The sequence below is a fragment of the Malaya genurostris genome, chromosome 2 (assembly GCF_030247185.1).
Source record: "Malaya genurostris strain Urasoe2022 chromosome 2, Malgen_1.1, whole genome shotgun sequence".
NCBI lineage: Eukaryota > Metazoa > Arthropoda > Insecta > Diptera > Culicidae > Malaya > Malaya genurostris.
Window position 1 is genome coordinate 270987129 of NC_080571.1, and position 13045 is coordinate 271000173.

General features: G+C 38.5%; 1 protein-coding gene across 1 annotated transcript; it reads right to left on the reverse strand.

The window, feature by feature from the left end:
• Positions 1-8102: 8102 nt before the first annotated feature.
• Positions 8103-9671, reverse strand: LOC131426957 (facilitated trehalose transporter Tret1-like). The gene is made up of 2 exons (XM_058589770.1): positions 9493-9671; positions 8103-9422 (listed from the first exon to the last, which is right to left on the reverse strand). Exons 1-2 carry the CDS (start codon positions 9548-9550, stop codon positions 8125-8127), a joined length of 1356 nt encoding a protein of 451 aa, XP_058445753.1. The 5' UTR covers positions 9551-9671; the 3' UTR covers positions 8103-8124.
• Between the last annotated feature and the right edge of the window lie 3374 nt (positions 9672-13045).

Here is a 13045-nt window from a genome sequence, read left to right on the forward strand (position 1 = left end):
AAAGGCATCATCATACCACTAAGTGGATTGAAACAAGTTTTCAAAGTTTATTTAGCTTCATCTCTAATTATCATCCCACTATGTCGAAACGTTAGTACGATTCAGATTCTACAGAGGCACAATAAGTATTGAATGTCTTTACCCTGTGAGCGACAGATATAGATTTAGATCGACGGTTGAAGATGGACGCTTTGTTTCGATGCAAGGCTGTGAGCCAAACTTGATTAAAGAACGACTTTCATTCCTTCGGTGTCACAACCGTCTGTAAAAAATTTAATAAATCGATCATAAAATTTTATCCCAGAAAAAGAAAAGCATCAATCAGTGAAAAAATAAGCAGTGCGTCCTGATATTAAATGAATCGCGTTTTAATACAAAACACCCTCTCTTTTTCACTTTCTCATCCCTCGTAATCAAACATAGACTTTCAAGAAATTCCACCATCCCCGTAAGTCTACATGGTTTACGACTGGCCCCGAATGGAAATTCGATCATTATCCTTGCGGCAGTAGTTGAATCATGGCCCGCACCACGAGCGGACGGAGATGTAACCACAGTGCGGCGTCGGTTGTCTCGGCACTAAAAAGCACAGTCATTACATTATTCCACTGATTCCGGTTGTGTTCTCAAGTTGTAAGATAGTTGGTCGCAAGCACAAGCGCTTCTTGCTGAAAGTGAAATACGAGCTCGATTGGGAACATTTAGTGCCGAAAGACGAATGCTTGGGTTGTGAACGGTAACGGATCAACATAACTTATGTTACCGCCGACTGGAGGAAGTGGAAGTCAATGTACCGAGAACGAGGTCGAATCAACAGCTTTCGAAGTTAAATTATTCATCGGTTTTTTTTTTTCGTCGATAGCATTCAGAAAGCGGTGGAGACAGGAGCAATGACAGATGCGAAAACCGTGTCTATGGTTGACAAATTGTAAAGGATAGGCGGAAAATTTACGAAGAAACGCTGCCGAATCGAGGTTGAAGCGAACAAATGTGAATAATTCGTTGCTGGTTTCCTAGAAGCGAGAGATCTGAAAAAAACAGATATTCGGCAACAAATTTAGGTAATACTGAAAGGTCATTCAATTACTTAAGGCTGATTATTCTACTGAAGCTTGCTTCGCTACAGCCCAGTTGGATATCAATGAACAATGCTTTCTCAATTTCATCACACATTTCCGAATCAGCAGAGGGCCAAAAAAGATATTGGATGTCCCACACCCACCACTATAATGTTCACTATCTTTTCTTCCAATTGAACACTGAATAAAATGCAGAGGATGACCAGCTGTGATTCTCTGAAATTTTACTCTTTTTTATCCAACAAAACCGTATCTCCATTGGAGACTAGACTGCGGCTGACAGCCCGACCTTTTCATTGGTTGAACGGTTTCGTTGCAAATCAACTGTCTCTTGTTCGGCTTAACAAGGGTGTATTTTGAATGTGTTTCTTCTAACATGCAGCGAAAGAACATTGCGTGGAGAACAACAGGTTTGTGTCTTGTTGGAACGCCAGAAAACCGTCCTGTTTTGACTCACTGAGTGATATATTGCTAATGGAGAAACCGTACTACGGTGTCTGTGGCTCTGATTTGGGTGCGACTCATAATTAAATACAGTTTTACAAATCATTGCATCCTGTTAAAGTGTACACTTGGTGAAGCATGGCTATTTTAGCGCACTGTAGCACAACGTTCAATTTTGAATTATTTAAGGAGTAGTAGAAACTCTCTCGAATAAAACGTACCGCTCAAGATACAGGATCTTTAGAAAATTGATTGTCGTCAGTTTTTGAAATGTGGTTTTTCATATTTATTCAACCCATTAAAACCACGTCACAGAGCTTCACATCAAATGTTTTAGTTGATTGAGAAAAAAAAACCTTCGTTGCATTTGTTGCGACGGAGTGTTTTAGTTTCATTTACTTTAGCTACCACTTAACGGCTCTACAAAAAAAACGCCTTACAGGTTCACTTGCTACCGTAAGTTTCCATATGAGTTCCTACTCTCTGCAACCAGGCGACGAAATGGCGTATGGTAAATTAATATGAATCGCCCCATCTGAGTAAAGTGAGGTCTCTGCTCATTTTTAAGAATTCTCTTAAACGTGAGTCACTTACACACTTGAAGTGTTATTCGTAATATTATTCCTTCAAAGCATCTTTCCAATTTGTGAGTTTGGCATTCGAGCAATTTATTAAATGGATAACAAGCCATCCGATATCACATACTCCGATTTGGGTGAAACTTCGCATACGTTTTCAGCATAGCGAAGAATTATTTTTATATGGATCGAGAGATCGATTCGACGCAATACCGAGTTTTACTTTTTGCCTTTCTCATATAGGAGAGGGCCGAGTGTCATATACCATTCGACTCAGTTCGTCGAGTACGCAAAATGTATGTGTGTGTATGTGCGTATGTGTGTATGTAACGTTTTTTTGCACTAACTTTTCTCGAAGATGTCTGAAACGATTCTCACAAACTTAGATTCAAATGAAAGGTCTTGTGGTCCCATACAAAATTCCTGAGTATTATTTGGATCCGACTTCCGGTTCCGGAGTTATGGGGTAAAATGTGCAAAAAAATGAAACTTAGGTTTAAATGAAAGGTCCTGTGGTCCCAAACGTAATTCCTGAATTTAATCCGGATCTGACTTACGGATTCGGAAATATAGAGTAAAGTGTGTTAAACATTTCATACCATCACCGAAAAAGGGCGAAAACCCGTGAAAAGTTTTCTAAATCGACATCAAAACTTTTCCAATTGATAGTTTTTGATCAGTAGACGGTCAAAAAAACCGATTTCGATTATTCTTTTAAGAATCGAAGAAAAATAATTTTGAAGAATATCACAGTATTTTATATGATAGTATGATTGATATGAGAAAGTCATCATTACACCACTAGGTGGATTAAAACAGGTTTTTTTTTCTAAAACTGCCGGTTGTAAGAAAACATAGTAACTTCCCTTGTGACAAAGCAAAGTGTATTCATTACATTCCTCTAGTGGAGTTTGACCTTCTGTTTCAACAGACTTCGCAGCCGATTCAGAGTGTACAGAACCATTGCATGGCTTGTGCTACGATCCTACTGACACAACGAATCCTTCCAGGTCGGGGCTCGTGCGTTTCGTTGAATTCGAAAGTGGTATATTTTTGGAAATAGACTTTAAATTTTAAAAGCTGATTTTTTTTCAGTGTAGGACTCGAATAGACGAATTTCGCTCAAAATCGATTTTAGAGCATGTAGACTTTATCACAAAAAAAAATACTTTTCCAACTTTATTTTTCTAAAATTGATGTAGACTATCTTTCGAAAAGGACTAGACATTTTTACTAACTTTTTGCAAATAATTTGAGTAGAAGAATGACTAATCCGGGGCATTGAAAGGAAAAAAATTTGTCTAACCAAAACTTTCTCTTATCTAGCACTGATACTTTCTGCAAATATAGGGCAGCTAGCAATAGCGTATTAGGTTAATTATTTTCAGAAATTGAGATTCATTGTAATCTTTGACGATTATGACTCACAGCTTATTTATTAGGTGTACAACTTTGCTTCCGCCGTTTTTTCCAAAATTTAAAGCTTTATTGCGAAAAAGTGTTCACAGATGTATTATTCAAAGTACTAGCTGATTCACCCGGCGTTGCTCGGAAATGTTTCGTGAAGGCAGGGCCGAAAAAAGTTCTAGAAATTGAACTCCTCATTGATACTCTGATTGTAAAGAAACACAACTTAGACGGCAACTCGATTGAACAATACTCCGTTCATGTTCAGATTGCGAATGATCAGTGTCCCGTCTCAGATCTCACAATAATCACAATTTCCATGGTATTCTCGACAAATTGGGTCAGTTTTATACTTGAACCCTTTTGTTAGAAACAGTCGACAGTTTTCTCAATTAACATAGAAAAAGGCACCTTGATGGTATGATTTCGTCAATTCAGATCAATGTTGAGATTGTTTATTCCCCCTCGCTCTTGTAAATATTTTTGTGAGACTCACTTAGTTGCTAGAAATATGCTGTACTCGTAAAGAAATACCTATTTTTCGTAAAACCCGATCAATTTTCCCTTACACTTTCCATGTTCGGGGCACTTACTCCACTCTCTCACCCTCAAAATATCCTTATAATTTATTTTGCTTTAACTTTCTTTTTGTCAGTGAACTTACTACAGATCTCCTCCATGGTTACCCTGAGTGGTGTAGAAAGTATATGTGCTTTTAAAAAAATATCGATTCCCACCTTTGGTACATGTGCCAGACTTGGTGGCAATTCGTTTAGTTGTTTCGTGATTATGCTGAGACCCAAATACACTCGTGTTCATAGGCAGATAAAGATTATTTTCCCTTAGTTTTTCGAATTTCCCTGGCTAAATGGAACCAGATCTTTTAAAATAATTTAAAGAAAATTACGTTGCATACAAATTATCAACAGCATGGTTTGCATGGTTTTATCGCTTTTTGTCGAATTTTATGAATTTTTCCATGACCCCTGTTAATGATACTTGCTACGCTTCCTCTCCTATAAAAATACCTTTATGACTATTCCTGAAGAGCAAGAAATACCTGTTTCAAGTTTTATAGCTAATCGAGCAGTGAGTTCCGGAGTTATTCCGTTGAAAACATTACACTCCCTTTTTTAGAGGCACTTACCACACCCTCCCCCCACCGAATATCCTTATAATCATATCTAAGTTGTGCAGAAACTATCTATGGCCTTCAAAAAGTACCGATTCTCGTCAAATTAGATAATTTTTTTTAATGACCCCCTTTGTTAAGGACACTTGCAACGCTCCCTCCCTCCATAAAAATATTCTTATAACCATCTTTGAAAAGCAAGAAGTACATGTGCCAAGTTTGATAGAAATCCATTCAGTACTTTCGGAGTTATGCCTATACAAACATTACACCCCCCTGTTTAAAGGCACTTGCTACATCCACCCCCGTATAATCATATCTAAGGTATGTAAAATATTTCTATGGTCTTCAAAACGTATCGATTCTCGTCAAGTTATATTAATTTTCGCATGACTCCCGCTGTTAATGACACTTGCTACGCTCCCTTCTCTATAAAAATACTCCTTAAACCATTTCTGAAATTCAAGAAGTACCTGTGCCAAGTTTGGTGGCATTCCGGTTAGTAGTTCCAAAGTTATCGCGTTACAAACATACAAACTTACATCCATTTTTATGTATATAGATTGTCCGTCGCTAGCGACAACTTTCTCTAATTTTTCCTGAAATTTTCGGATCCCAGTTCGAAAAAAGGAGTCCTTTTTTGACGCTATCCATGAAGCAATCCATTTTTCCAACTCTTCGAAAGATTGAAAATGTTGATCTGCCAGACCATGGTGTCCCATCGAACGGAATAGGTGAAAGTCAGAAGGGGCGACATCTGAGGAATACGGCGGGTGGGGCAAGACTTCCCATTTTAGCGTTTCCAGGTACTTTTTGACCACTTTTGCGACGTGAGGCCGAGCATTGTCGTGTTGTAGGATGACTTTGCCATGTCGCTCTTGATACTGTGGCCGCTTTTCTTTTAGCGCGCGACTAAGGCGCATCAGTTGCGTTCGGTAGCAATCTCCTGTGATGGTTTCACCCGGTTTTAAGAGCTCGTAGTAAATTGATATTCATCTTTGAACGTTTTTTCTCTTCCACCATCATCGTGAATAATACGAAAACAAGAACAACTGTCACTGAAACAGCGGTGACAATTCGTTAGACACTGTACACACTCGTTTTAAAGGCATTATCATCTATGTATTTTAATCAGCCTCAGCCGGTACAGCCACCTATCGGAAAACGGCGGAAGCAAAGTTGTACACCTGGAAAGTTTTTAATATAAAGACACTGGATGAAAAATTCAGTTTGGACATGAAATAGTTTTCGTTTGAAAATTTGTTTTCCTTGAATGTATGATTGGTTGGTAGGAAACTTCATCATATATCTTGGGACAAAATTTTATCAAAATCAATAATGATTTTGCTTCGTAAATCAATTTTTTTCAGTGTAGGACCCGATAAGGACTTTTTTCATAATTTTCATTGAAAATTAGGCTCATTTTGTGAAACACATTAGTATAACACTTTTTTGTAGGACGTATTATTTTCGAGAAAAATTCGTTAAAAATGTTTAGCCCTTTTCAAAAAACAGTCTGTAATTTCGAAAAAAAAAACAAAGTCTGCAAAGTAACATTTTGGGACAATAAATCAGGCTCTCGCGAAATTTGTTCTATTTATAGAGAAGAGTTTTCATAACATAATTATTTTTTTAAGTTTCGGGAGGCCCTTCAAATTTCCCTCCCTTCTGAATAGCCTGTGACTAGTAAATAAAATATTCGGTAGTAGATATAGGTATAGGCCTCTTCAAGTGTATGCGTGATAAACGTACGCCATTTAGAATACCGGGGAAAAAATTCTTCCACTTTTCTTTTTCGATTGAGAGAATCTCTCCGTATTGGGACATAGTTTTGCAAATATATGAATCGGTGACGCTTGAGGGAAGATCATGCACACGCACTTCTATAGCACTATCTTCCATATATACACCCAAACCTCCATTTACGTAACTAATATATGTATATATGTATTAATATACGTACGCATGTGTGCAAATATTTGTATTTCTTAATACATATAAATATTGGTTTTACTTCACCAATAGCGATCATTTATATGTATAAATATTTACACATATATGCAGACGAGTGAGTGTGTAAGCATACATACATACATATATAAGGTTCGTAAAAGGAGGTTTGGGTGTACTGGAATGTTGTACTTAATGTTCTCGTGTTCCACATAGTGCACATTGTTATTGTCTTTTGCGAATTGAATTGCATCCAACTCTTAAAAAAACTGGATGTGAACAACATTATTCGTCTTTTTGCATTGAAGTAAATGCACACGTTTAATGTCAAGGTGCATTTGCTCCTTAAGCAAACCTTCAAGTTCTCGTATCGAAGGTCGAATTTTGCACTGCCTGAAGTCAACAACAATTGTATTCTTTCGTGTCGGCGGTAGCTTTTGTTCGTTTGGTTCACTCATTTCGAGGTCGTTCTATTGTTCACTACACAATACTGTGCTTGGTTTCTTCTGTCCCGAACGTAAGCGGTTTTGTTTTATCGACTGACTTGGATGAGATGTGAAACCGAACTGACTATTGTTATTTTGATACTCGCTACTATCTTTCATTGGAAAACTTTCGCGTCGCGTGTCGTGCCCACTCTGGCTTTACCCAAAATTGTATAGGATGTGAACGAAGTATTATTATTAATTATATGTCGATATTTAGAAAATCAAACAATGATTAACAAGTACAATGATTAACTCTATTATAAATATGGAAAAGCTTACAAATTTTGACTAGATATAATGGGCTTATACAAAAGGTTCGAATTACATATTTTAGTTACGACTGACAATAAGCATCCACACTCGCGGTACTGTTTTCCGGCTCGTGATTTGGCCATCGTATTCGATTTATTGATTCGGTTAGATCCCTTCATTACCTGGAAGATATGAAATCCGGCTCACTTCATCGCTTGTTGGACAAACCAGATAGACGAATTTTTGGCCACGCCCGAATCGAAAGGTTCGGATTGTACTTGAAGTGATCCCTCATCTTCCTTGCATTCACAGGGTTGTATTTATTCGGTTTTTTCGCTTCTAGCTCGCCGCGTGATTGAACGATTTTATCACACATTTTTTTTAATTTTCGATTCTCAGCTGTTTCACAATCCACCTGTTGGATTGGCCAGGATTTTCCACAACCGTTTACAAAAGTTCTTGTTGAAACACTTTTAACTTGAAAGCCATCTCGATAATCACTTGACTGATTGTTACGCGATTTTGCACATTTTAACATTCGAAACTAATTTTACCCAATATTTAGTTTATAAACAAAAGACAGTGTTGCATTTTTTTTCGAGTACAGTCTTTATTACAGTGTTTTAAACATTTTTGAAACGTTTTTTCCTTGTACCATCGTTAACTTTTAGCACATTATTATTCGATAGTGTTCCGAAATGTTTTACAAACTATCGGTAGAGTTACCACAGAAAAAAATAAACTGCTTAAAGAATTTGCAAGTTAATGATCAACCATAATCGACGATCGTGAGATCAAATTTTTTTTCTCACGATCTGTTGAATCTCATCCAGTGATCGTCCCTTTGTCTCGGGAATATAAAAATAAATTAAAACCAAACCAACAGCACCGCAGATGCTGAAAACTGCAAACGGCAAATAGGGACCAACTTCATCTAGTGTCCACTGGAACAGTTTCACACATCCAAAAGCGGCAACGGCGCTGATCATGGTGAAAGCAGACGTGGCGTAAGCTCTAATGTTCTTCGGAAATATCTCAGCAAGAACTGAAAACGACACGCTAGCTAGCCCTAGTCCATTGAACACTATGAAGAGCATTAGCGACGTGAAGCCGAGCCACCCGAGACTGCCTCCATCGTTGCCGACTGCAAACGACACACTGCACAGGAGCAACCCTAGCGTAACTCCGGCCGTAGACAGCAGAAGCAGCGGACGGCGACCTAGACGATCCACTAGGATTGCTGGAAAAAGAACTGCCACCAACTGAACGACACCGAGAACGATAGACATTTCTTCGGGTTTCAGGTCGGTTGAGATTTTTTCAAATATCGTTTGAGCATATCCCAGTATTGGCAACAATCCAGTCATTTGCATGTTGAAGACCAAAATACCTACGATTCTTAAGTTATTGCCATACTTCGGGTTGAACAATTCCATAACTGATTCACGTTCATCTTGAGATAATTGGATGGTACGTTTTAGGTTGGTAAGCTCTTCAGTGACATATTCTGTTCGACGGAGCCACGATAGATTCTTCTCGGCCGACAAGAAGTTGTTCTTTGCCACCAGATGGTGCGGAGATTCTGGCATCCACATAAAGCACACCACAAATAGTCCTGGTCCGGCCATCGAAATCCACGCGAGCGTTCTATATTCCACATAGGGACCTATGGAGTACATCGCTAGAAATCCTATTTTCGCTAGTACCGTGATCAGTGTTCCGGCAGTCCCTCGGATTGCATCGGACGATATTTCTCCGAGGTACATTGGTATCACGGAGTAAACCGTTCCGTAAGCAATTCCGAATAAAAATCGAGCCACATAAAGATACACAACGGTATCGCCTACCCCAATCAGCACCCAACCCAGTGTAACGGGAATGATGGTTCCCAGGAGAGCCAATTTCCTTCCAAAATTGTCCACCGTCAGGGTGGCGACAATGGGCCCAAACACTGCTCCGATTGCTTGTATTGACACCATCCAGGAGCCTTCGTCAGGTGTAATTGGAACCGGGGAGTCGTCTGACATTAACTTAGGCAAAGCCGGGGACGACCAGGCATTCGTGGTGACCACCATAAACACCGACAGGGTCGCTGCAAAACAAAAAATCAAATTGATAATAACAAACACAACAAATAAAGTTAACAACGTTTCAAACCCAACCTGCAACGGATGCCATGTACTCATGGCAGTACTTAGTCCAGTGTTGATAAATCGTCATTACACGATGCTGCGGAACGCGGTGCTGGTGAAATTTTTGAACAGTGGAGCCGCATGCAGCGTGGAACGAAATAAACAAGAGTGAAGCGATTGTGCCAAAAATTTGAAGTAATTGAGATTAATACTGATAATTTTGTCGGAGTACGATTGTTCGGAGATAACGGAGCGGGGTGTTTGCTGCTATGCCAGATACTGGTGGGTTGAAGTGCGCGTGCTGGGATCGATTTCTATCCGTATGTGCCCTGAATAAAATGGGAAAAAAATAAAATTCGAAAAAATAGGTTTTCAGATATTCAGATCTCACATCACTGAACTGTTCACTAACGTTTACCGCTTCCAGTGATTCGGCCACTAATAAACCAATTATGTTGGGGGAGGAGTATCATAAAAGCTTACATTTGTTTACGGAGCAGAAAGAGGAACTGACTACAAAAGATTGTTTCACTTGTTATCTGCAACGTCAAGTTTTATATGGGGGTCGAATAATCAATTTATCATTAAATGAGCGAATCTTTTTCACATAACATGACAAATGTTATTAATATAATTTACTATTTGAGAGTTATATACAAACGAAAATGATGAAAAATCTTACACTTTTCGATTTTATTATTTGTACTTTGATTTGCAGTATGTATGAGTGATTAGGTGAGAGTAATACTAAAGTAATGAACAAAAACTATGTTGAAATTAATCCAGAGAAACACAAATAAGTGAACGAAGTGAATTTGACGTTCCATCAGTCGTTTTATATTGCAATCCTGATTGACCTTAATAAAGTGTTCAGGTTCCAAAAGCATATTTAATCAATAAACATTAATATTGCCCTTAACATAGCCTTTTAGGGGTAATGAAAGAGCTCAAAAAAGCTAGCTCAACATTAGTAATGGAAAAACTTATTTGCTTTAAGTCAATCCGTAATCGGTCATTCAGTAAAAACCATTCAAGCGAAGAGGTTGTGTTTCGATTGTACTGGCTCGTGAGTTAACGGCTGCTACCGAGACAATTCTAAGCTTCAGGTAGTTAAACTGCCCATAGCAAACGCAATATTCGGGGCGTTTCCCGACTGGAAAGCTAGCAACGAAGGCCATCCCGTTCATACCCACAGAGGTGTAGAGACACAGAGGTGCGAGAGCATAGAAGTGACGAGTCACAGAGGTGCCATCGCATAAAGGTGCGAAGACGAAGGGGTGCAAAGGCACAGAGGTGCTAAAGCAACCAGGTACCAGAATTTGTACGCTGCGTAGGATCAAAAGAGACGGCATATATCGCGAGGTGCTACAGGGGGTCAGGTACAGGCAGCACAGCAAGTGCAGTGGTGTTCACAACGACGGCAGAGCAACTGAGATAGCAGTAAACGATAGAAGACTGCCAATTGGAAACAGCAGAAGACTGCCAATTGGAAATCGTTGGAAGAGCTTCACGTCGTTCTTCACGATAAAGGAACAGAGACATCAGCTACAAGGTAGATTTAATTTAATTTATTTTTTATTTCTTATATCTGAAATTTTACTAAACATAAGTTTTTATTTTGGTATTATTAATTTACAAAAAAATTTTTAATAATCTCATGGAAGATCATCCGAATCCGATTCCGGATACTAGTATGAGTTTAAATACTCCGAGGGCTAAACATTATCCACAGGGTACCACTGGGCCATGGGATAGTCTATCTTCGAAAAAAAGAAAAGATTTTAAACTTGATGCAAATTACAAAGGATTTGACATCACATTTCTCTGAAGTTAAAGAAAGTTAAGGTTAATAGAGATAAAATTCGAGTTGTTGTTAACGACTTGAAACAGGCAAACGATATTGTAACCTGTAAATTATTTGCTATTGAATATCGAGTTTACATTCCATCGAAGGAGGTAGAAATTGACGGTGTTGTGACTGAGGCAAGTCTGACAGCAGATGATTTACTTAAAAATAAAGTTGGCAGTTTTAAAAACTCCATGCTTGAGGGAGTTAAGATACTCGAGTGCAAAAAATTGTACTCAGCATCTATTGTCGATGGAAAAAAGTCTTATCGTCCCTCAGATTCGTTTCGCGTAACATTTGCCGGATCTGCATTGCCTAGCCATGTATATATCGATAAAATTCGTCTTCCTGTTCGGCTTTTCGTACCGCATGTTATGAATTGCACGAACTGTAAAAAATTCGGACATACAACTACTTACTGTAGTAATAAGTCCAAATGTATAAAATGTCAAGGGCCTCATAAGGATAATCTTTGCGATAAAGATGTTGAAAAATGTGTTTATTGTGGGGAAAGTCCTCATGATGATCTTTCAGTGTGCGCTGCATTTAAGCTGCGTAAAGACAAAATGAAGCTTTCTTTAAAAGCACGGTCTAAGCGCACATATGCAGAAATGCTTAAAACGGTCATACATGTTTCCCCTTTGGAAACCGAAAACGGTTTTTCAAATCTTACGGAGCCAGAGGAATCTAACTCTGACGGAAATAGTGAAGATACCTCGTTTGTCACTCCTCAAGGGTCTGTTAAGAGGAGATTACCAAACCATAAAATACCAAAAAAGACACCTAAAATTACACCTTCAAAAAAAGATCCCCGTGTTAAAGCTAAAAAGCCAAATTTAAAACCAAAAACTGTGCCTCCTGGTTTGTCAAATTCACAAACCAATCCAGAAACTAGCTCAAGAAAAGACAATAATCCAGTGGGCTCCATTTCACATTCACCAACAGGATTACTGAAATTTTCGGAAATTGTAGAATGGATTTTCGCTGCATTCAATATTTCTGAACCTCTAAAGACCATCATAACAGCATTCCTACCAATAGCTAGATCTTTTTTGAAACAGTTATCAGCTCAATGGCCAGCTCTTTCAGGTTTTGTATCATTTGATGGATAATTTATCATCCGCCGCAAATGATTCAATCACTGTCCTGCAGTGGAATTGTCGAAGCATCATGCCAAAACTTGATTCATTTAAAGTTTTGTTGCATAGTCAAAAATGTGATGTATTTGCTTTGTGCGAAACATGGCTTACATCAAACATAGCCTTAAATTTTAATGACTTTAACATTATACGTCTTGATAGAGACTCTCCGTATGGTGGAGTGCTTTTAGGAATTAAGAAATGTTATTCCTTTTATAGATTAAACATTCCTTCGACTTCTAGTATAGAAGTTGTTGCTTGTCAAATAAACATTAAAGGAAAGGACATTTGCATTGCTTCAGTATATATTCCTCCAAGAGCTCAAGTTGGACAACGACAGCTTAATGAAATTGTCGAAGCCCTTCCTGCTCCACGTTTGATTTTAGGAGATTTCAATTCGCACGGAATGATGTGGGGTTCCGTTTACAATGATAGCAGATCATCCTTAATATATAATATTTGCGACAATTTTAGCATGACGGTACTAAATATGGGTAGCATGACACGGATCCCAAGACCTCCTGCACGTCCAAGTGCATTAGATTTATCTCTTTGCTCGACTTCAATTCGACTAGATTGCACCTGGAAAGTATTTCCT